The following is a 23549-nucleotide window of genomic DNA, read 5'->3' as shown; positions in this document are numbered from 1 at the left end:
AAGGGACAGAGGGACACGGGATGGAGGACATGGAGATCATGGGGGGACACGTGTCCCTGTGGGTGACACTGTGCTGTCCCTGTCCCCAGGAGTCCCCATGGGTGACACAGCAGTGTCCCTGTGGGTGTCCCTGTGGTGACACTGTGCTGTCCCTGTCTCCAGGAGTCCCCATGGGTGACACAGCAGTGTCCCTGTGGGTGTCCCTGTGGTGACACTGTGCTGTCCCTGTCCCCAGGAGTCCCCATGGGTGACACAGCAGTGTCCCTGTGGGTGTCCCTGTGGTGACACTGTGCTGTCCCTGTCCCCAGGAGTCCCCCAAGCTGCCCAGCGGGGCCTACGAGGGCGGGGCGCTGATCAAGGCCTCGGGGAAGCTGCTGCTGCTGCAGAAGATGCTGCGCAAGCTCAAGGAGCAGAACCACAGGGTGCTCATCTTCTCACAGGTGGGACCCCAAAATATCCCCCCAAACCCCAAAAATATCCTCAAAACTACCCCCAAATCCCTGCAGGACCACTGGGTGCTCATCTTCTCACAGGTGGGACCCCAAAAACACCCCAAAAGTATCCCAAAAAATATCCCAGTGTGCTCAATACAGACTCCCCAGTCCCCCCAGTCCCTCCCAGCATTCCCAGTGTGCCCAGTACAGGCTCCCCAGTCCCCCCAGTCCCCCCAGTCCCTCCCAGTCCCCCCAGTCTGACCAGTCCCCGCAGATGACGAAGATGCTGGACCTGCTGGAGGATTTCCTGGACTACGAGGGCTACAAGTACGAGCGGATCGACGGCGGCATCACCGGGGCCCTGCGGCAGGAGGCCATCGACCGCTTCAACGGTAGGGGAGAGGGACAGGGGACAGGGGACACAGGGGACAGGGGACAGGGGACAGCAAAGGGGACACAGGGGACAGCAAAGGGCACAGGGGACAGGGACAGGGGACAGGGTATGGGGACAGGGGACAGGGATGGGACAGAGACAGGGCGGGGGACAGGGACGGGGACAGGGGACAGAAGACAGAGGACAGGGACAGGGGACAGGGATGGGGACAGGGGGCAGGGATGGGGACAGGAGATGGGGACAGAGACAGGAGACAGGGGACAGAGACAGGTGCCCAGGGAGAATTCAGGTGTTTTTGGGGTGGGTTTGTGGCAGTTTTTGGGGTGTTTTGGGGTGTGTTTGGAGTGTCTGGTCCCGCCCTGACTCTGGGGGGGCAGCACTGGGGGCGCAGCAGTGGGAGTGGGTTTTGGGATAGTTTTTGGGGTGTTTTTGGGGTGTCTGGTCCCGCCCTGACTCTGGGGGGGCAGCGCCGGGGGCGCAGCAGTTGGGGCGGGTTTGGGGTGGGTTTGGGGCAGTTTTTGGGGCAGTTTTTGGGGTGTTTTTGGGGTGTCTGGTCCCGCCCTGACTCTGGGGGGGCAGCGCCGGGGGCGCAGCAGTTGGGGCGGGTTTGGGGTGGGTTTGGGGCAGTTTTTGGGGCAGTTTTTGGGGTGTTTTGGGGTGTCTGGTCCCGCCCTGACTCTGGGGGGGCAGCGCCGGGGGCGCAGCAGTTCTGTTTCCTGCTGTCGACGCGGGCCGGGGGCCTCGGCATCAACCTGGCGACGGCCGACACCGTGGTCATCTTCGACTCGGACTGGAACCCGCACAACGACATCCAGGTGGGCACCGGGCACCTGCCATGGCTCCTGCCAGTGTCACCTGCCAGTGTCACCTGTGCAGTGTCACCTGGCAGTGTCACCTGGCTGGTGTCACCCCCTGGCACCAGGCACCTGGTGGTGCCATCTGGCAGTGTCACCTGCCAGTGTCACCCCTTGGCAGTGTCACCTGCCAGTGTCTCCCATCCCACGTGACCTGTCCCCACAATGTCCCCCCATGTCCCCACGATGTCCCTGAGTGTCCCCATGGTGTCCCTGCAGGCCTTCAGCCATGCCCACCGCATTGGGCAGGGTGTCCCCTCATGTCCCTGACCTGTCCCCACAATGTCCCCACCATGTCCCTGAGTGTCCCCCAGGTGTCCCCACAATGTCCCCATGATGTCCCCTCATTGTCCCTGTCCCCGCAGGCGTTCAGCCATGCCCACCGCATCGGGCAGGGTGTTCCCCCATGTCCCTGATGGGGACATTGGGATGGGGACAAGGAGGTGGTGCCCCTGGGGTGTCCCCCCATGTCCCCATGGTGTCCCTGACTGTCCCCCCGGTGTCCCCGCAGGCGTTCAGCCGCGCCCACCGCATCGGGCAGGCCAACAAGGTGATGATTTACCGCTTTGTGACGCGGGCCTCGGTGGAGGAGCGGATCACGCAGGTGGCCAAGAGGAAGATGATGCTGACGCACCTGGTGGTGCGCCCGGGGCTGGGCTCCAAGGCCGGCTCCATGTCCAAGCAGGAGCTCGACGACATCCTCAAGTTCGGCACCGAGGAGCTCTTCAAGGACGAGAACGAGGGTGGGATGGGTTTAAATGGGATGAGTTTAAATGGGATGGGATGGGATGGGATGGGATGGGATGGGATGGGGTGGGATGGGATGGGATGGGATGGGATGGGATGGGATGGGATGGGATGGGATGGGGTGGGATGGGCTGAAATGGGCTGGACTGGGCTGTGTTGGGCCATGTTAGGGTGTGACAGAGCCGTGTCCCATATTGGGGTATGACAAAGCCGTGTCCCATATTGGGGTATGACAAAGCCATGTCCCATGTTGGGATGTGACAAAGCCGTGTCCCATGTTGGGGTGTGACACAGCCATGTCCCATGTTGGGATGTGACAAAGCCGTGTCCCATGTTGGGATGTGACAAAGCCATGTCACACGTTGAGGTGTGACAAAGCCATGTCCCATGTTGGGGTGTGACAAAGCCGTGTCCCATGTTGGGGTGTGACAAAGCCGTGTCACACATTGGGGTGTGACAAAGCCATGTCCCATGTTGGGGTGTGACAAAGCCGTGTCCCATGTCGGGGTGTGACAAAGCCACGTCCCAGCGTGTGACACGGCGTGGCCATGTCCCCACGCAGGGGACAACAAGGAGGAGGACAGCAGCGTCATCCACTACGACAACGAGGCCATCGCGCGGCTGCTGGACCGGAACCAGGACGCCACCGACGACGCCGACGTGCAGAACATGAACGAGTACCTGAGCTCCTTCAAGGTGGCCCAGTACGTCGTCAGGGAGGAGGACAAGGTGGGACATGAGGGGACATTGGGGACATCGGGAACGCTGGAGACATGGGGGACACGGGGGACATGAGGGGACACTGGGGACATGAGGGGACATTGAGGACATGAGGGGACACTGGGGACACTGGGGACATTGGGGACATGAGGGGACATTGGGGACACCAAGGGACACCAGGGGACACTGGGGACAGCAGGGGACATGGGTGTGGAGAGCCTGGAGGGGATGGAGATGTTGGGAGGGTGGAGGACTTGGGGATGTGGAGGTGGAAGGGGTGGGGACAGTGGGGTGGGGACAATGGGGTGGGGACAGTGAGATATTGGGGACAGTGGGGTGGGGACAGTGAGATGATGGAAATGATGGGACAATGGGGAGGGATGGGGACAGTGGGATGATGGAGATGATGGGGACAATGGGACAGGGACAGTGGGACAGGGACAATGGGCTGATGGCATTGGGGACCCTGGAGAAGATGGGGATGATGAGGACAGTGGAGATGAAGGTGATGGGACAATGAGGATGATGATGGGTGAACCCTGGGTCACCCCAAGTGGCCACAGGTGACCCCAGGTGACCCTGCGTGACCCCAAGTGATCCCGGGTGACTCTGATTCACCCTGAGTGACCCCGGGTGACCCTGAGTGACTCTAAGTGACCCTACGTGACTGATTGACCCTGGATGACCCCAAGTGACCCTGAGTGACCCCAGGTGACCCTAAGTGACTGATTGACCCTGGGTGGCCACAAGTGACCCTGATTGACCTGGAATGACCCCAAGTGACCCTGAGTGACCCCAAGTGACCCTGATTGACCTAGGATAACCCCAAATGACCCTGAGTGACCCTCATTGACTGTGGATGACCCAGGGTGACCCTGGATGACCCTGAGTGACCCCAAGTGACCCTGATTGACCCTGGCTGACCCCAAGTGACCCTGGATGACCCCGGGTGACCCTGAGTGACCCTGAATAACCCTGAATGACCCCGGCTGACCCCAAATGACCCCGGGCTGACCCCGGCTGACCGCGGCGTGTCCGGCAGATCGAGGAGATCGAGCGGGAGATCATCAAGCAGGAGGAGAACGTGGACCCCGACTATTGGGAGAAGCTGCTGCGGCACCACTACGAGCAGCAGCAGGAGGACCTGGCCCGCAACCTGGGCAAGGGCAAACGGGTCCGCAAACAGGTCAACTACAACGATGCAGCCCAGGAGGACCAAGGTGGGCACTGGGGGGGACTGGGATGGACTGGGATGGACTGGGAGAGACTGGGATGGAACCTGGGCAAGGGCAAGCGGGTCCGCAAACAGGTCAACTACAACGATGCAGCCCAGGAGGACCAAGGTGGGCACTGGGGGGGACTGGGATGGACTGGGATGGACTGGGAGAGACTGGGATGGAACCTGGGCAAGGGCAAGCGGGTCCGCAAACAGGTCAACTACAACGATGCAGCCCAGGAGGACCAAGGTGGGCACTGGGAGGGACTGGGATGGACTGGGATACACTGGGACACACTGGGACACCCCAGGGTGTCCCCAGGGTGGCCCCGGGCGCTGTCCCCAACGCTGTCCCTGTCCCCAGATAACCAGTCCGAGTACTCGGTGGGCTCCGAGGAGGAGGACGAGGACTTCGACGAGCGGCCCGAGGGTGAGTGTCACCCCTGTGTCACCCCTGTGTCACCTCTGTGTCACCTCTGTGTTCCCAGGGGGGAAACAGGGTATCCCCGGCGGGGATCAGGTTGTCCCTGGGGGGTCAGGGTGTCCCCAGGGGTGCCATGGGGGTTCAGAGTGTCCCAAAGGTGGGTCAGGGGGTCCTCAGAGGTGCTGGGGGGGATCAGGGTGTCCCCAGGGTGTCCCTAGGGGGGGGTCAGGGTGTCCCCAGGGGGTCAAGGTGTCTCCAGAGGTGTCATGGAGGGGGTCAGGGTGTCCCAAAGGAGAGTCAGAGTGTCCATGGGGGGGTCAGGATGTTCCCAGGGGTGCCATGGTGGGGGGGGGTCAGGGTGTCCCCGGGAGGGGGCAGGGTGTCCCCGGGGGTGTCAGGGTGTCCCCAGGTGTCCCCAGGGTGCTGTGGGGGGATCAGGGTGTCCCAAAGGGGGGTCAGAGTGTCCCCAGGTGTCCCCAGGGTGCTGTGGGGGGATCAGGGTGTCCCAAAGGGGGGTCAGAGTGTCCCCAGGTGTCCCCAGGGTGTCCCCAGGTGTTCCCAGGGGTGCCATGGGGGTGGGTCAGGGTGTCCCAAAGGGGGGTCAGGGTGTCCCGAGGTGTCTCCAAGGGGGGGTCAGGGTGTCCCCAGGTGTCCCAGCAGGCGCTGACCCCTCCCCTCCCCCAGGCCGGCGTCAGTCCAAGCGGCAGCTGCGGAACGAGAAGGACAAACCCCTCCCCCCACTGCTGGCCCGGGTGGGCGGCAACATCGAGGTGAGGGGACAGGGACAGGGGTTGGGGACATCCCTGGGGCCTGGGGACTTCCCTGGGGCCTGGGGACTTCCCTGGGGCCTGGGGACAGTGATGGGATTGGGGACAGTGACAGAGGTTGGGGACATCCCTGGGGCTTGGGGACAAGGCATGGGGGGGCAGTCTCTGGACACTGGTGTTCCCTCTGTCCCCAGTGTCCCCTGGATGTCCCCGATGTCCCCAATCCCCTCGATGTCCCTGATGTCCCCAATGTCCCCAGTGTCCCCCAGGTGCTGGGGTTCAGCACAAGGCCTGAACACCATCATGCTCTGGTGGACAATGGCGTCATGCTCTGGTGGACAATGGCAGGGTGTCCCCCATCCTCAATGTCCCCAATGTCCCCAATCCCCCTGGATGTCCCCAATGTCTCCTAATGTCCCCAATGTCCCCAGTGTCCCCCAGGTGCTGGGGTTCAACACAAGACCTGAACGCCATCATGCACTGGGGGACGAGGACAGGGTGTCCCCTGTCCCCAGTGTCCCCAATGTCCCCATATCCCCAATCCCCTGGGTGTCCCCAATGTCCCCAATGTCCCCGATGTCCCCGCAGGTGCTGGGGTTCAACACGAGGCAGCGCAAGGCCTTCCTGAACGCCGTCATGCGCTGGGGGATGCCCCCCCAGGACGCCTTCACCTCCCAGTGGCTCGTGCGGGACCTGCGGGGAAAAACAGAGAAGGAGTTCAAGTAGGTGACACTGGGGACAGCTGGGGACAGCAGGGGACAGCAGGGGACAGCGAGGAGGGTGGTGGCACCAGGGAGGAGCGGTGGTGTCATGGATAGGGAGTGGCATTGAGGACAGGTGGCACCAGGGACGGGTGGTGACATCAAGGACAGGTGGTGGTGCCAGGGACAAATGGTGGCATCAGGGACAGGTGGTGGCATCAAGGACAGGTGGTGGCATCAAGGACAGGCGGTGGCACCGGGGACAGGTGGCATCAAGGACAGGTACAGGTGGTGGCACCAGGGACAGGCAGTGGCACTGGGGACAGGCAGTGGCAGCAGGGATGGGTGGTGGCACCAGGGACAGGTGGTGGCAGGGTACTGAAGTGTCCCCATGTCCTTTGTCCTCTGTGTGTCCCCGTGTCCTCTGTGTCCTTTGGTCCCCATGTCTGTTTGTCACCATGTCCTTATTGTCCCCGTGTGTCCCCTCATCTTTCTGTGTCCCTGTCCCCTGGTGTCCTCCACTGTCCCCTGCTGTCCCCTGGTGTCTCATGGTGTCCCACAGTGTCCCTGTGCCTTCCGTTGTCCCCCAGTGTCCCACAGTGTCCCCAATGCCCCCAATGTCCCCAATGTGTCCCCAGTGTCCCCCATATTGCCAGTCCCTAATGTCCCAAATGTCCCCAATGCCCCAAATGTCCCCAGTGTCCCCAAATGTCCCCAAACGTCCCCAAATGTGCCACGTGATGATCCCTTACTCATCCGAGCGTCCCGGCTGTCGGTGTTCCTGGGGACCGGACGAGGCCGTGTCCCCCTCAGCCCGACACAGAGCCACCCCCGATGTCCCCATGTCCCCTCGGGGGGCCGGGACTGGCCCAGGGGGCGCCAGAGCAGTGGCAGGTCCCCGCCACGACCGGCACAGTGTCCCCATGGGCGCCGTGACGAGGGGACGGGCTGATGGCACGGGGACACCGGGGACAGTGGGGACAGTGGGGACAATGGGGACAATGGGGGACAACAGGGACAACGGGGACAGTGGGGACAATGGGGACAGTGGGGACAATGGGGGACAACAGGGACAACGGGGACAGTGGGGACAGTGGGAACAATGGAGACATTGGGGACATCAGGGATAATGGGGACAGTGGGGAGACTGGGGACACTGGGGACAGTGGGGACTCTTGGGACATTGGGGACATCAGGGACACTGGGGACATTGCGGACCATGGGAACATCAGGGGACAGTGGGGACAATGGGAACTGTAGGGACAATGGGGATATTGGGGACAATGGGGGCAGTGGGGATATTGGGGACAGTGGAACAGTGGGGACATTGGGGACAATGGGGACAGTGGGGACAGTGGGGAGACTGAGGACACTGGGGACAATGGGGAGACTGGGGACATTGGGGACATCAGGGGACATTGGGAACAGGGTCTGTGGGCACAAGGACACTGGGAACCAGATCTGTGGGGACAAGGGACACTGAGACTTTGGGGACAGGATCTGTGGGGACAGTGACCCCGGGACAGGGCGTGTGGGCACGCCAGGGTGGTGGCAGCAGGAAGTGGCAGTGGGTGGCACAGGCAGTGGTGACACAGGAGGTGGCACAGGTGGTGGCAGTGGCAAGTGGGTGGCAGTGGGTGGCACAGGCAGTGGCAGTTGGTGTCCTGGGGTGGCCCTGGGTGGCAGTGGGTGGCAGTAGGTGTCCCAGGTGGCAGTGGGTGGCCCTGGGTGTCCCTGGGTGGCACAGACAGTGGCCCGGGGTGTCCCTGGCGGTGTCCCCGACGTGTCCCTGTCCCCAGGGCCTACGTGTCCCTGTTCATGCGCCACCTGTGCGAGCCGGGCGCCGACGGCTCCGAGACCTTCGCCGACGGCGTCCCCCGGGAGGGGCTGTCCCGGCAGCAGGTGCTCACCCGCATCGGGGTCATGTCCCTCGTCAAGAAAAAGGTACCTGGGACACCTGGGGACAGCTGGGGACACAGCTGAACACGTGGGGACAGCCCTGAGCACATGGGGACAGCTGGGGACACACCTGGGGACAGCTGGGGATACCCGGGGACCCCCCTGTGTCCCCCCCCAGGGGCAGGAGTTTGAGCACATCAACAGGGGCTGGGCCCTGCCCGGGCTGGGCCCTGGGAGGTTTTTGGGGCGGGTTTTTGGGGTTTTTGTGGTGGGTTTTTGAGGTTTTCAGGGTGGGGTTTTTGTGGTGGGTTTTGGGGGTTTTGTGGTGGGTTTTTGGGGTCCCCCTGACCCCCCTGTGTCCCGCTCCAGGTGCAGGAGTTCGAGCACATCAACAGGGTCTGGGCCCTGCCCGAGCTGGGCCCTGGGGAGGTTTTAGGAGTGGGATTTTGGGACAGGTTTTTGGGAGGGATTTTTGAGGTTTTTGGGGGTTTTGTGGTGGGTTTTTGGGGTCCCCCTGACCCCCTGGGTGTCCCCCCCCAGGTGCAGGAGTTCGAGCACATCAACAGGGGCTGGTCCCTGCCCGGGCTGAGCCCTGGGGAGGGTTTTGGGTCAGGTTTTTGGGGTCCCCCTGACCCCCCTGTGTCCCTCCCCAGGGGCAGGAGTTCGAGCACATCAACAAGGGATGGGCCCTGCCTGAGCTGGGCCCTGGGGAGGTTTTGGGGTAGGAATTTGGGGTGGGTTTTTGGGGTGGGTTTTGGGGGTTTTGGGGGCAGGTTTTTGGGGTGGGATTTTGTGGTGGGTTTTTGAGGTTTTTGTGGTGGGTTTTTGGGGCCCCCCTGACCCCTTGATGTCCCTCCCAGGTGCAGGAGTTCAAGCACATCAACAGGGGCTGGGCCCTGCCCAAGCTGGACCCTGGGGAGGGTTTTGGGGTGGGAATTTGGGGTGGGTTTTTGGGGTGGGTTTTGGGGGCAGGTTTTTGAGGGTTTTGGGGTGGGATTTTGGGACAGGTTTTTGAGGTTTTTGGGGCAGGTTTTTGAGGTTTTTGGGATCCCCCTGACCCCCCTGTGTCCCCCCCAGGTGCAGGAGTTCGAGCACATCAACGGGCGCTGGTCCCTGCCCGAGCTGGCCCCGGAGCCCAGCGCCGACTCCAAACGCTCGTCCCGCGCCTCCTCCCCCGCCAAGACCGGCCCCCCCAGCCCCGAGCAGAGCGGCCCCCCCAGCCCCGGGACCCCCACGCCCGGTACCCAACACCGGGGACTCCGGGGACACCGGGGACACGGCTGGGGGTGCCTGGGGACACGTGGGGACACATGGGGACATGGCTGGGGACATGTGGGATGGGAATGGGATAGGATGGGGACAGGGGTACAGGTGGGGACAGGGGGACAGGATGGTGACAGGGACAGGAGATGGGGATGGAGGGGGAGACAGAGGGACAGGGGATGGGGACAGAGGGACAAGGGATCAGGACAGGGTGGGGAAAAGGGGACAGGATGGGGGCCACGGGGGACAGGGGATGGTGACAGGATGGGGACAAGATGGGAATGGGGAAAGGTGATGGGATGGGGACAGAAGGACAGGATGGGGTCAGAATGACAGGGGCTGGGTTGGGGACATGGGGACATGGGGACAGAGAGGATGCAGGAGATGGGGTGGGGACAGGGGGACACCCTGGCCCTGGGGACACCCAGAGGACACCCAGGGGACAGGACAGTGACCGATGTCCGGTGTCCCCTGTCCCCAGCCACGCCGGCGCCCAGCGAGCGCGGGGACGGGCCGGGGCCACCCCCGGACAGGGACGACGGTGACACCAGGGACGAGAAGGAGCCCAAAGGGCCCGAGAAGATGGAGACAGATGTGAGTGACACCAGTGTCCCCAAGCCTGTCCCCAGGCCTGTCACCAGCATGTCCTCCCTGTTCCTGGTCACGTTCTCTTTGTCCCCAGTTCTGTCCTGTCCCTGTCCCCAGCTGTGTCCTCTCTGTCCCCAACCTCATTCCCCATCACATCCTCTCCCTGTCCCTATCCTTGTCCCCAAGTGTCCCCATCCTTGTCCCCAAGTGTCCCCTCCCCTGTCCTTGTCCCCAGTCATGTCCCCAACCCTGTCCCTGTCCCCAACGCTATCCTCACCCTCCTGTCCTTGTCCCTGTCACCTCTGTCCTCTCCCTCCATCCTTGTCCCTGTCCCCTCCCCACCATTGTCCCCCTGTCCCCCTGTTATTGTCACTCTCAGGGAAGTTTGATGTCCCCATGGGGACACCGAGGGTGACACCCCCTCCTTTGTCCCCCCATTATTGTCACTCTCAATGGGGGGGTTGATGTCCCCATGGGGACACTGAGGGTGACAAACCCCCTCTGTCCCCACAGCCCCCTGTCCCCGAGGTGCCACCGTCCCCCGGCGATGGCAGCGAGGCCGAGGGGCCCCGTAAGGGGGACGAGGAGGAGGGGCCCGGCCACAGGGACCCCGAGACCGAGGGGCCCCCGGCTCGTGAGGAGCGGCCAGGTGAGACCCCAAATCCTGGGAACCCCAAATCCTGGGAATCCCAAATCCCAAAATCCCCCCAAATCCAGAGAACCGCAAACTCTCAAATCCCCCAAATCCTGGGAACCCCAACCCCCCCAAATCCTGGGAACACCAAACCCTCAAATCCCCCAAATCCTGGAAAACCCAAATCCTGGAAAACCCAAATCCCAGACACCCCAAATCCTTGGGAAACCCCAAAACCCAAATCCCAGAACTCCAAACCCCAAATTCCCAAACCCCAGACACCCCAAACCCCAAATTCCCAAACCCCAAACCCCAGACACCCCAAATCCCAATCCCCACAGGTGCCGATGCTGAGAAGGGCACGGGGCCGGACAAAGGGGACGAGAAGACCCCGGAGGAGGAGCCCAAGGAGCGCCCGGGGGACCCCGACCCCAAAAGAGGTGCCGGGGGCGGGGCTTGATGGAAGGGGTGGGGCTTTGATGGAAGGGGCGTGGCGTAGTCATAGTGGGCGGTGCCTATTGCAATGGGCGTAGCCTAATCAGGGTTAGGCGGCGCTTAATGGGCTGTAGCAGAGTGGGCGTGGCTTAACAGTGGGCGTGGTCTAAGCCAGAGTGGGTGGTGCTTAACTGTGTGGGCGTGGCCAAACAATGGAATGGGATGTGTTTTTAAAAGGGCGTGGTTTAACATGAAATGGGTGGTGCTTAATGGAAAGGGGTGTGGCCTAACCAATAATGGGTGGTGCTTAATGGAAAGGGTGTGGCCTATCACAGTGGGTGGGGCTTAAAAGAAGGCGTGGCCTAACCGACCCCTTGTCTCATTTACCCACAGCTGCTTATCAGGGGGGCTGGGGATGTCCAAGGGGGGATTAAATGTGTCCCCTGTCCCCCTAATGTGTCCCCTGTCCCCCTGACTGTGTCCCCTGTCCCCTCAAACGTGTCCCCTGCCCCACAGAGGAGGCCAAGGCGGACAAGGAGCCCCGGCCGGACGCGCGGCCCAACGGCCGGAGGGACGACAAGGCCGACAAGCCGCGGTTCATGTTCAACATCGCCGACGGCGGCTTCACGGGTGAGCAGGGACAGCCCTGGGGACCCTGGGGACACTCTGGGGACAGCCAGGGGACAGCCAGGGTCACACCGAGCCCCCTGTCCCCGTCCCCAGAGCTGCACACGCTGTGGCAGAACGAGGAGCGCGCCGCCATCTCCTCGGGGAAGCTCAACGAGATCTGGCACCGGCGCCACGACTACTGGCTGCTGGCTGGGATCGTGCTGTATCCTTGGGATTTGGGGGTCCCTGGGGGGGTTTGGGGGTCCCTTGTGGAGATTTGGGGGGTCCCAGGGCTGGGGACAGTGACAGCACAGTGAGGGTGACATGGTGACGATGACAGCACAGTGAGGGTGGCACTGGCACTCAGCTGCTGGCTGGAATTGTGCTGTGCCCTTGGGATTTGGGGGGTCTCCGTGGGGGTTTGGGGGTCCCGTGGGGATTTGGGGGGTCCTCGTGGGGATTTGGGGGTCCCGTGGGGATTTGGGGGGTCTCCGTGGGGATTTGGGGGTCCCGTGGGGATTTGGGGGTCCCGTGGGGATTTGGGGGGTCCTCGTGGGGATTTGGGGGGTCCCAGGGCTGGGGATGGCCGGTTACACCATGGTGAGGGTGACAGCAAAGAAAGGGTGACAGCAAGGAAAGGGTGACAAGGTGACAGTGACAGCAGGCAGAGGTGACATCTATGCTTGCTGTGCTGGATGTGGGGGACCTTGAGGACAGGGTGACACAGTGACAGGGTGACACAGTGACAGTCCTTAGTGCTCAGCCACGGCTCCGTGTGCTGTATAGGAGGGATGTTGGGGACAGGGTGATGTGGTGCCACAGTGACACGGTGACAATGTGACACAGTGACACAGCGCCATGGTGACACGGTGACATGGTGACACAGTGACAATGGTGACAGGCCTTAGCGCTCAGCCACGGCTCCGTGTGCTGTGTATGAGGGACACTGGGGACAGGGTGATGTAGTGTCATGGTGACAATGTGACACGGTAACAAATGTGACACAGTGACAATATGACAATGTGACAGTGTGACACAATGTGACACAGTGACATTCGTTAGTGCTCAGCCACGGCTCTGTGTGCTGTATATGAGGGACACTGGGGACAGGGTGATGTGATGAAGCAGTAACAGGGTGATGTGGTGGCACGGTGACACAGTGACAGTGTGACAGGGTGACAGTGTGACACGGTGACAGTCCTTAGCGCTCAGCCACGGCTACGCGCGCTGGACCGACATCCAGAACGACGGCGCCTTCGGGGTCATCAACGAGCCCTTCAAGGGCGAGGCCTCCAAGGGGAACTTCCTCGAGATGAAGAACAAGTTCCTGGCGCGTCGCTTCAAGGTCAGCGCCTGTGGGGACACTGGGTGACACTGGGGTGACACCTGGGGTGACACTGGGTGGCAGTGGGGTGACACTGGGGTGACACTGGGGGTGACACTGGGTGACACTGGGGTGACACCAGGGTTGGACACCTCAGGGTGGGTCCCTCAGGTGTTGGGTGAGGTCGAGGTCGGGCCCCTGGAGTCCTGGGCCCTCCAGGTGTTGATGAGGTCAGGGGTGGACCCACCAACACCTGGACCCTCCAGCTGTTCCCAAATCCTCCCTCAGCCCCCAAACCCCCTCTAGCCCCTTCCTCACTCCCCAAACCCCTTCTAACCCCTTCTAACCCCCTTCCTCACCCCCCAAACACCCGCTAACCCCCTCCTTCAACCCTCCAAACCCCTCTAACCCCCTCCAAACTCCCTCTGACCCCTCTCTCACCCCCAAATCCCCTCCAAACCCCCTCCAACCCCTTCCTCACCCCCCAAACCCCCTCCAAACCCCCCAAACCCCCTCTAACCCCTCCCTCACCCCCCAAACCCCCTCTAGCCCCTTGTTCACCCCCCAAACCCCCTCCAAACCCCCTCTAATCCCCTTCCTCACCTCCCAACCCCCAAACCCCCTCCAAGCCCCCTCCAAACCCCCTCTAACCCCCTCCCTCACCTCCCAAACCCCCTCTAGCCCCTTGTTCACCCCCCCAAACCCCCTCTAACCCCCTCCAAACCCTCCCTCACCCTCCAAACCCACTCTAAAGCCCCCCAAACCCCCTTCTTCACCCCCTAAACTCCCTCCCTCACCTCCCAAACCCCCTCTAACCCCTTCCTCACCCCCCAAACCCCCTCTAATCCCTCCCAAATCCCCTCTAAACGCCCCAAACCACCCCAAACTCCCCCAAACCCCCTCTCTCACCCCCTGAACTGCCTCCAACCCTTCCCAAACCCCTTCCTCACCCCCCAAACCCCCCAAACCCCCTCCAAACTCCCCCAAACCCCCTCCAATCCCTCCCAAACCCCCTCTAACCCCTCCCTCACGCCCCAAACCACCCCAAACTCCCCCAAACCCCCTCCCTCACCCCCAAACCCCCTTCCTCACCCCTCCAGACCCCCTCTAACCCCTTCCTCACCCCCCAAACCCTTCCAAACCCCCTCTAACCCCTCGTTCATCCCCCAAACCCCCTCCAAACTCCCCCAAACTCCCTCCAACCCCTCCCAAACCCCCTCTAAGCCCCTCTCTCCCCCCTCCCCAGCTGCTGGAGCAGGCGCTGGTGATCGAGGAGCAGCTGCGCCGCGCCGCGTACCTGAACATGACGCAGGACCCGAGTCACCCGGCCATGGCCCTGAACACGCGCTTCGCCGAGGTCGAGTGCCTGGCCGAGAGCCACCAGCACTTGTCCAAGGAGTCCCTGGCGGGCAACAAGCCGGCCAACGCCGTGCTGCACAAGGGTAAGAGGCGGCAGGGCCGGCGCCGAGCCCGCCGGGGCTGCTCCTCTTCCTCCTCCTCCTCCTCTGTACCAGCCACAGCTGAGAATTAAAACAAAACAAAAACAAAAAACAAAAAATATCAAAATTTATTATCAATTTTTTTTTTTTTTTTTTTTTCCTGGGGGGGGTTTTTTATGTTCCGCTCCTGGAGAAAGTGAACGCAAAAAAAATATCAGAAAAATGTCGCCTTCCGCTTTGTGTGTGTCCTTTGGATCTCTTTTTTCTCTCTTTTTCTGTGTGTGTGGGTGGGTGGGGAAAATTGGGGGTTTGGGGAGGGGGGAAATGGGGGAAAGGGGGAGCTAAAGTTGGTATAAAGTTGGAGTAAAGTTGGTGTAATGCGGGAGAAAAATCGGGGGAAATCTGAGGGAAAATGGGAGTGGATTTGGTTTAAAGGCTGGGGAAAAGTCGGGAAGTAAAGTCAGAAAAATTGGAGTAAGTAAGTGGGAATGAGGTCTGAGAAAAATAGGAGTAAATTTGGAATAAAGTCTGAAAAAAATCAGAGTGCATTTGGAGTAAATTCAGAGTAAATTCGGCATAAAGTCTGAGAAAAGTCATATTAAACTAGGAGTAAATTCAGAGAAAAGTCAGAACAAAGAGTAAAGTCGGAGTAAGCTCTGGGTAAGGAGCCCGAGAGGCTCCTGGGCTGTGGCGCTGAGGTGGCTCTGCTGAGTAGCCACGGTGTAAAGCTGGTGTAAAGCTGTTGTAAAGCTGGAGTATGTCCCTAGTGCCACCCTCTGTGTATCTCTGGAGTAGTTTACACCTTGTCCCTCTTCCTCCCTCCCTCCTCACCCTGGGGGTGTTTCCATGGAGTATCCCTGGAGTATCCCTGCAGTGCATGCTGGGAGTAAGGTGGGAGTAAGGCTGGAGTAAGGCTGGAGTATCTCTGCAGTGAGTGAGTCAGTCAGGAGTAAACCCCGAGTAACATCAGAAGTCAGTCAGGAGTACACCTGGAGTAACTGAGGAGTATACACGGAGTAAATCAGGAGTATCCCCTGAGCATGCGCTGAGTATCCCCCGAGTAACTCCTCCCTGTCCCTCTCCCCGCCCCCTGCTCTCATGTGAGTATCTCCCACCCACCCCTTCCCCATGAGTAACCTCTGAGTAACTTCTGAGTAACCTCTGAGTAATCTGTGCGTTAACTATGAGTAACATATTAGTAAACTATGAGTAATGTAATGAGTAAACTATGAGCAATACAATGAGTAAACTGAGTAATACAATGAGTAAACTGTGAGTAATACAACGAGTAAAGTGTGAGTAGCCTGTGAGTAACCTATGAGTAACTTGTGAGTGACCTGTGAATAACTTTTGCTGTGAGTAACCTGTGAGTAACCTGTGAGTAACCCATGAGTAGGCTGACGGGCGCCCCCGCCCCTGTTCCCGGCAGTGCTGAACCAGCTGGAGGAGCTGCTGAGCGACATGAAGGCGGACGTGACGCGCCTGCCGGCCACGCTGTCCCGCATCCCGCCCATCGCCGCCCGCCTGCAGATGTCGGAGCGCAGCATCCTCAGCCGCCTGGCCAGCAAGGGCACCGAGAGCCACCCGCCTCCCGTGAGTGTCCCCAGTGTCCCCAGTGTCCCCAGTGTCCCCAGAGCATTGGCACCATGGCACCCTGTCACCCCCTGTCACCCCCTGTCACCCTGTCCCCATGGCATCCTCAGCCGCCTGGCCAGCAAGGGCACCGAGAGCCACCCGCCGCCCGTGAGTGTCCCCAGTGTCCCCAGTGTCCCCAGAGCATTGGCACCATGGCACCCTGTCACCCCCTGTCACCCCCTGTCACCCCCTGTCACCCTGCCCCCACGGCATCCTCAGCCGCCTGGCCAGCAAGGGCACCGAGAGCCACCCGCCTCCCGTGAGTGACCCTTGGGGACAGCTCTGTCACTGCCCTGTCACCCCTGTCACCCTGTCACCCTGCCCTGGGAACATTGTCACCATGGCACCCTGCCCCCATGGCATCCTCAGCCGCCTGGCCAGCAAGGGCACCGAGAGCCACCCGCTGCCCGTGAGTGTCCCCTGTGTCCCCAGTGTCCCCAGTGTCCCCAGTGTCCCCAGAGCATTGGCACCATGGCACCCTGTCACCCCCTGTCACCCCCTGTCACCCTGTCCCCATGGCATCCTCAGCCGCCTGGCCAGCAAGGGCACCCAGAGCCACCCGCCTCCCGTGAGTGTCCCCAGTGTCCCCAGGACATTGTCACCCTGTCACTGTATCACCCTGCCCCGGGGGTGTCACCTGTCACCCTGTCCCCACGGCATCCTCAGCTGCCTGGCCAGCAAGGGCACCGAGAGCCACCCCGTGCCTGTGAGTGACCTCTGACCCTGGGGACATTGTCACCGTGTCACTGTGTCACTCTGTCACACTGTTACCCCATCACCCTGTCACCCTGCCCCGGGGATGTCCCTCATCCTCAGCCACTTGGCCAGCAAGGGCACCAAGAGCCACCCCCTGCCTGTGAGTGACCCTTGGGGACAGCACTGTCACCCTGAGGACACCCTTGTCACATTGTCACCCTGTCACTGTGTCACCCTGCCCCAGGGATGTCCCTCGCCACCACCACGGGAACATCCCCACCCTGCCATGGGGGACCTTGTCCCCACCTGTGCTGCGATGTCCCCACCAGCCTGGGGACCAACCTGCCACCTTGGGGATGTCCTTCAGCACCTTGGGGACATCCTCATCACCTTAGGGACGTCTCCAATGCCTTGGGGACACCAAATTCTGCTCTGGGGACACCCCCCACTGCCATGGGGACATCCCTCACCTCCTTGGGGACATCTCCCACCACCCTGGGGACACTTAGGGGACACAGTGGGGACATCCCTCACCCTGGGGACACCTTGGGGACACCTCTCACCTTGGGGTCACCCCTCACCCTGGGGACACTTTGAGGACACCTTGGGGCCACCCTGGGGCCACCCCCGTGTCCCTGTCAGGGGGAGGTGACAGCCGTGTGTCCCCTGTGTCCCCAGAGCTTCCCGCCGGGTCCCTACGCCACCCCCCCGAGCTACGGGGGCACCTTTGGGACCCCCCCGGCCGGAGCCCTGCCCCCCCCCGGGGGAGCCAACTACAGCCAGATGCCACCGGGGTCCTTCATCTCCGGTGAGGGGACACCCCAAAAATGGGGACATTGGGACACTGGGGACACAAAAATTTGGGACATTGGTTACATTGGGGACACAAAAATGGGGACACCAAAATGGGGACATTCATTTTGGGGAGGGGTCCTAAAAATGGGGACATTGGGAAGGGGAGGTCCCCAAAAATTGGGACATTTGGGACACAAAAATGGGGACATAAAAATGGGGACATTTGGGACATTGGGGACCCCAAAAATGGGGACACCAAAATGGGGACATTCATTTGGGGGGGGATCCTAAAAATTGGGACATTGTGGGGGGAGATCCTAAAAAATGGGGACATTGGGGTGGGACCCCAAAATTGGGGACACTGGAGAGGAGGGGTGTCCCCAAAATTGGGGACATTTGGGACATTGGGGGTGTCCAAAAATGGGGACATTCATTTTTTTTGGGGGGGGGGGGTCCCAAATCTGGGGATATTGACTGGGGGGGAATCCAAAAACTGGGGGGGATATTGGGGGGGGTGTCCCCAAAATTAGGGACATTGTGGGGGGGGGTCCCACGGGTGGAGGGTCACTGTGGGTGTCACTGAGGGGGGGTTCCTATGGGTGGGGGGGTTCCCATGGCTGGGGGGTTTCCCATGGCTGGGGGGTCCCTGGGGTGTCACTCAGGGGGGGTTCCCATGGGTGGGGAGGTTCCTAAGCGTGGGGGGGGGGGGTCCCATGGGTGCCCCCCTGACCCCCCCGCGCCCCCCCAGCTGCCAATGCCCCTCGGTACCGGTGTCACTGATGGGGGGGTGGTTCCCATGGGTGGGGGATCACTCGGGGGGGGGTCCCATGGGTGTCACCCCTCCAGTGTCACCCATGGGTGCCCCCCTGACCCCCCCAGCCGCCAATGGCCCCCCGGTGCTGGTGTCACTGATGGGTTCCCATGGGTGGAGGGTCACTCAGGGGGGGTCCCATGGGTGTCACTGAGGGGGGGGTCCCATGGGTGCCCCCCTGACCCCCCCGCGCCCCCCCAGCCGCCAATGGCCCCCCGGTGCTGGTGAAGCGCGAGGCGGAGGCGCTGGACAAGAAGGAGCCGCGGGGGGGGGAGGTGATCTGCATCGACGACTGAGGGAGGGGGAGGGGCCGCCGCCCCTCCCCCACCTCCCCCCACCCCCCCTCAAAAAAAAAAAAATCCACCGCCCCCACCAAAGCAGGGTGGGGGAGGGGCGGTTTTTTTGGTTGTTGTTTTTTTTTTTTTTTTTTTTTTGTGGTGGGGGAGGGGAGGGGGAGGGGAGGGGGGGAGGGGGCGATTATAAATATGAATTATATAAATATGAATTTATCCGGGAGGGGGGGGAGGGGCTGGGGCGGGCGGGTGGGGGAGGGGCCGGGCTTCCCCCACCCCTCCCCCCCTCCCCCCCCCCCCTTTATCGGGGTGGTCACAGGGCCCCTCCCCCCGCCCCTCCCCCCTCCCCTCCCCCTCCTCTCCCCTCCCCTCCCCCCCCGGGCTCTTGTTTAACCGCAGCGAATAAACCCCGGATCCTTCCTTGGCTACCGAACATGGCTCCGAGCTGGCCACGGGGCGGGGCTAAAGGGAAAGGGGCGTGGTTAACGGAGAAATGGGCGTGGCTATCGAAGAAATAGGCGTGGCTACCTGGAAAGGATCGTGGGTAATGGAGAAAGAGGCGTGGCTAACAGGGAAATGGGCGTGGTCATTGGGAAAGGAGCGTGGCCAATGGGAAAGGGGGTGTGGCTAATTGAGAAAAGGTGTTGAGCCGGAAAAGGGGCGTGGCTACTAGAAAATATTAACCGGGAAGGGGCGTGGCTACTGTGGAGATGGTCATGGCTACCCTGGGGGGCTTGTGGCTACCATGGGATGGTTGTGGCTACTGTGGGGATGGTCTTGGCTAGCATTGATGGGGTCATGGCTACTGTGGGGGAGGGTGTGGCTACTGTTAAAGGGGGTGTGGCTACTGTGGAGATGGTCATGGCTACCATGGGGGGAGCTGTGACTACTATAGGGATGGTCTTGGCCACCGTGGCTACCATAGGGATGGTCGTGGCTACTGTTGTTGGGGTCGTGGCTACTGTGGGGATGGTCTTGGCTACCATGAGAATGGTCATTGCTACCATGGAGGGTGTCATGGCTACCGTGGAGGGGGTCATGGCTACCGTGGAGGGGGTCATGGCTACCATTGATGGGGTCATGGGTACTGTGTGTGGGGTCATGGCTGCTATGGAGATGGTCATGGCCACCGTGGCTACCATGGGAATGGCCTTGGCTACCGTGGGGGAGGGGTGTGGCTACCATGAAAGGGGGTCTGGCTACCATGGGGATGGTCTTGGCTACCATAGGGATGGCCTTGGCCACCATGGTGACCATGGGGATGGTCATGGCTACCATGGAGGGGGTCATGGCTACCCGTGAGGGGGGTGTGGCTACCATGGGAGGGGTCGTGGTTGATGTGGGGGGGCTTGTGGCTACCGTGGGGATGGGTATGGCTACCACAAGGATGGTCATGGGCACTGTGGCTACCATGGGGATGGTTGTGGCTACCATGGAAATGGTCTTGGCTACCGTGGGGGGTGTGGCTACCATGAAAGGGGGTGTGGCTACTGTGGGGATGGTCGTGGCTACCATAGGGATGGCCTTGGCCATCATGGCAACCATGGGAATAGTCATGGCTACTGCTGATGGGGTCGTGGCTACTGCAGAGAGGGTCGCGGCTACCATGGGAATGGTCATGGCTACCATGGAGGGGGTTGTGGCTACTGTGGGGATGGCCTTGGCCACCGTGGCAACCATGAAGATGCCCCTGGCCACCGTGGCTACCATAGGGATGCCCTTGGCCACCGTGGCTACCGTGAGGGCAGTTGTGGCTACCGTGGGGACAGTCGTGGCTACCGTGGCCACTGTGGAGATACTCAGCCTCTCTCGGGGACATTTTTCCTTTTTTTGGGGGGGAAGTTTTGCCCAAATTTCCTCATTTTGGGCGTGAGGTGAGGAAAAGAGCGGGAAAACTGAAGGACCATAGAGACCAGCGCTGGAGGACAGAGCGCCACTTCCGGTTTCCGGGAGGAAAAACCATCGAGATGAGCGCCGGAGGACAGAGCGTCACTTCCGGTTTCCGGAACCATCGAGTTCGCCGCTCCTTGTTTTGGCCGCGTGATCGCGCGGCCGGCTCTGATTGGCGGGCGGGAGAAGCTCTGAACCAATCAGGCGGCGGGGGAGGGGCTTACGCGACCGGAAGAGAAGCGGGAGCGTCGCTATGGTGAGAACTGGGAGAGACTGGGAGGGACTGGGAGGAACTGGGACAAACTGGGACAAACTGGGAGCGACGGGGAGGACTGGAGGGCACTGGGAGGGACTGGGAGGGATTGGGGGGGACTGGGAGAGGCTGCAGGGGGAGGCTCTGGTTGTTACTGGTTTATACTGGTCTATACTGGTCCGTACTGGTCCATACTGGTTTATACTGGTCCGGACTGGTTTCAGACGTCGGCGCTGACTCAGGGCCTGGAGCGGCTCCCGGCTCAGGCCGGGTACCTCGTCATCAGCGACGGCGCCGTGCTGGCGGTGAGGGGGAGCCTGGATTTGGGGGGGGGGGCCCAAAAAATGGGGGAGGGGAGGCCCAAACATTGGAGGAGGGGGAGCGAAAAATTGGGGGAAGGGGAAGAAAAAATCTGGAGGATTTTCAACTATTTTGGGGTTCCCAAATTTGGGGAGGGGTCCTTAAAATTGGGGGGAGGGGGGAATAAAAAATTTGGGGGTCCCAATTTATTTTTGGGGGGGAAGGTCCTAAATCTGGGGAGGGGTCCCCAAAAATTGAGGGAGGGGGAGCAAAAAATCTGGGGGATTCTGGGTGGTTTTTGGGGTGGTTTTGGGTCATTTTTGGGTGATTTTGGGGGATCCTGGGTGGTTTTGGGGTGAATTTGGGTGGGGTTTGGATGGTTTTGGGGATTCTCAGCTCATTTTTGGGTGGTTTTTGATGGTTTTGGATGGTTTTGAGTGGTTTTGGGGTGATTTTTAGATGGTTTTTGGGTAGTTTTGGGTGGCTTTGGTTGGTTTTTACGGCCCTTTCTCACCCTTTTTTTTTTGCTGATTTTTCGCCTCATTTCCACCGGTTTTTTTTTTTTGGGAAATTCCCTCCCCTTTTTCCCCTTTTTTTCCCAAAAACCCCCAAAATCCTCATTTTTCACCCCTCAGTCCTCGGGGGACCTGGAGAACGACGAGCACACGGCCACCGTCCTGCAGGGGCTGGTGGCCACAGCCCTGGGGCTGCGCCTGCCCCGCGGCCACGAGCCGCCCTTCCGCCGCCTCTCGGGTGAGGGACGGGCCCCAGGGTCCCCAAAATGTCCCCAAAAGGGTCACCAGGGGGCACCAGGGGTCACTGGGGGGTCACTGGGGGGTCACAAAGGGTGACCGGGGGTGGCAGGTGACATTAAAGGGGCACTAAAGGGGTGAAAAGTGGCACCAAAGTGGCACCAAAAGGGTCCCCAAGGGGGATTTTAGGGGGAGTTAAGGGGGGTCAGGGTCACCAAAGTGTCCCCAAGGGTCACCAAAGGGTCACCAAGGGTCATCAAAGGGTCCCCAGGGGGTCACAAAGGGTCACCAGGGGTCACCGAGGGTGGCAGGGGGCACTGAAGGGGCATTAAAGGGGTGAAAAGTGGCACCAAAAGGGCCCCAGGGGGATTTTAGGGGGAGTTGAGGGGGCTCAGGGTCACAAAAATTGTCCCCAGGGTCCCCAGGGGGTCACCAAGGGGTCACCAAGGATGGTAGAGGGCACTAAAGGGGGGGAAAAGTGGCACCAAAAGGGTCCCCAGGGAGGATTTTAGGAGTTTCTGAGCTCTCCAGTGTCACTAAAATGTCCCCAGGGGTCAGCAGGGGTCACTGAGGGTCACAAAGGGTCATCAAAGGGTCCCCAGGGGTCACAAGGGCTGGCAAGTGGCACCAAAGGGGGATTAAAGGGGTGAAAAGTGGCACCAAAGTGGCACCAAAAGGGTCCCCAAGGGGGATTTTAGGGGGAGTTGAGGGGGGTCAGTGTCCCCAAAGTGTCCCCAGGGGTCATCAAAGGATCCCCAGGGGTCCTCGGTGGCACCAAAGTGGCACTAAAGGGTCACAAAGTGGCACCAAAAGGGTCCCAGGGGGGATTTCAGGGGGTTCTGAGCCTTCCAGTGTCCCCAGAATTGTCCCCAATGTGTCCCCAGGGCCACCCAGGAAGCGTCTCCAGCGTTCTGGGGGTGGCTTTGTCCCCGATCTGTCCCTGATGGCCTTGGGGACACTGGGGGTGGCTCCGGGGACCTTGGGGACCCTGGGGGTGACCCTGTGGGTGGCACTGTCCCCGTTGTCCCCGTTGTCCCCAGTGGTGTTTGGCGAGCACTCCCTCCTTGTCACCATCGCTGATGGCTCTGGGAACACTGGGGGTGGGCCTGGGGACACTGGGGACCCTGGGGGTGGCCCTGGGGGTGGCACTGTCCCCGTTGTCCCCGTTGTCCCCAGTGGTGTTTGGCGAGCACTCCCTCCTCGTCACCGTCTCGGGACAGAAACTCTTCGTGGTCAAACGTCACCACCACGTCCAGGAGCCGGTGGCCGTGTGAAAAACCGTCCCCAAACTGTCCCCAGAGTGTCCCCAGGGGAGGTGGCACCGTCCCCAACTGCCTCCTCCTGTCCCCAAAGTGTCCCCAAACCTCCCTCCCCTCCCTGGGGGGGACAATAAACGACGTCCGAGGGTGGCTTTGGTGCTTTGTGACATCCTTGGGGACATCCAGGTGACATCCAGACCCTCCTGGGGACATCCAGAGTCCCTTGGAGACATCCAGGTGACATCCAGACCTTCTTGGGGACATCCAGAGTCCCCTGGTGACATCCAGGCCACCCCTGGGGACATCCAGGTGACATCCAGAGTCCCCTGGTGACATCCAGACCCTCCTGGGGACATCCAGGTGACATCCAGGTCTCTTTATTGGCAATAAATAAACAGGGACAGAGGTGCCACCCTT

At 61.2% G+C, this 23549-nt stretch overlaps 2 protein-coding genes across 2 annotated transcripts in view; both read left to right on the top strand.

Moving 5' to 3' along the window:
• CHD3 (chromodomain helicase DNA binding protein 3) overlaps positions 1-18826 on the top strand; it is a gene marked incomplete at its 5' end in the record, with an annotated part of 43536 nt that extends 24710 nt beyond the window's left edge. The window contains 21 exons of the mRNA XM_083881573.1: positions 309-440; positions 709-826; positions 1519-1643; positions 2194-2425; positions 2992-3158; positions 4192-4369; positions 4730-4795; positions 5474-5559; positions 6145-6278; positions 8057-8201; positions 9234-9396; positions 9901-10013; positions 10521-10656; positions 10983-11081; positions 11593-11706; positions 11800-11908; positions 12898-13030; positions 14256-14451; positions 15878-16041; positions 17458-17587; positions 18587-18826. Coding sequence (XP_083737699.1) covers positions 309-440; positions 709-826; positions 1519-1643; positions 2194-2425; positions 2992-3158; positions 4192-4369; positions 4730-4795; positions 5474-5559; positions 6145-6278; positions 8057-8201; positions 9234-9396; positions 9901-10013; positions 10521-10656; positions 10983-11081; positions 11593-11706; positions 11800-11908; positions 12898-13030; positions 14256-14451; positions 15878-16041; positions 17458-17587; positions 18587-18681 — 2835 coding nt within the window. The remainder of the gene's footprint in view (positions 1-308; positions 441-708; positions 827-1518; positions 1644-2193; positions 2426-2991; positions 3159-4191; positions 4370-4729; positions 4796-5473; positions 5560-6144; positions 6279-8056; positions 8202-9233; positions 9397-9900; positions 10014-10520; positions 10657-10982; positions 11082-11592; positions 11707-11799; positions 11909-12897; positions 13031-14255; positions 14452-15877; positions 16042-17457; positions 17588-18586) is intronic.
• Positions 18827-20710: 1884 nt separating this feature from the next.
• LAMTOR4 (late endosomal/lysosomal adaptor, MAPK and MTOR activator 4) lies at positions 20711-23282 on the top strand. Its single transcript, XM_083881544.1, has 4 exons — positions 20711-20824; positions 21046-21126; positions 21757-21874; positions 23050-23282. Exons 1-4 carry the CDS (start codon positions 20822-20824, stop codon positions 23145-23147), a joined length of 300 nt encoding a protein of 99 aa, XP_083737670.1. The 5' UTR covers positions 20711-20821; the 3' UTR covers positions 23148-23282.
• Positions 23283-23549: the final 267 nt, after the last annotated feature.

This window comes from Zosterops lateralis (genome assembly GCF_965231275.1).
Source record: "Zosterops lateralis genome assembly, chromosome: 34".
NCBI lineage: Eukaryota > Metazoa > Chordata > Aves > Passeriformes > Zosteropidae > Zosterops > Zosterops lateralis.
This window is presented reverse-complemented; position numbering and strand designations above follow the sequence as displayed.

What these genes read in the sequence shown, in the direction of transcription:
- LAMTOR4 (XM_083881544.1), top strand. An exon ending in GCGACGGCGCCGTGCTGGCG is followed by an intron (nt 21,127 to 21,756) that starts GTGAGGGGGAGC and finishes TTCACCCCTCAG; the next exon opens with TCCTCGGGGGACCTGGAGAA. An exon ending in GCCCTTCCGCCGCCTCTCGG is followed by an intron (nt 21,875 to 23,049) that starts GTGAGGGACGGG and finishes CGTTGTCCCCAG; the next exon opens with TGGTGTTTGGCGAGCACTCC.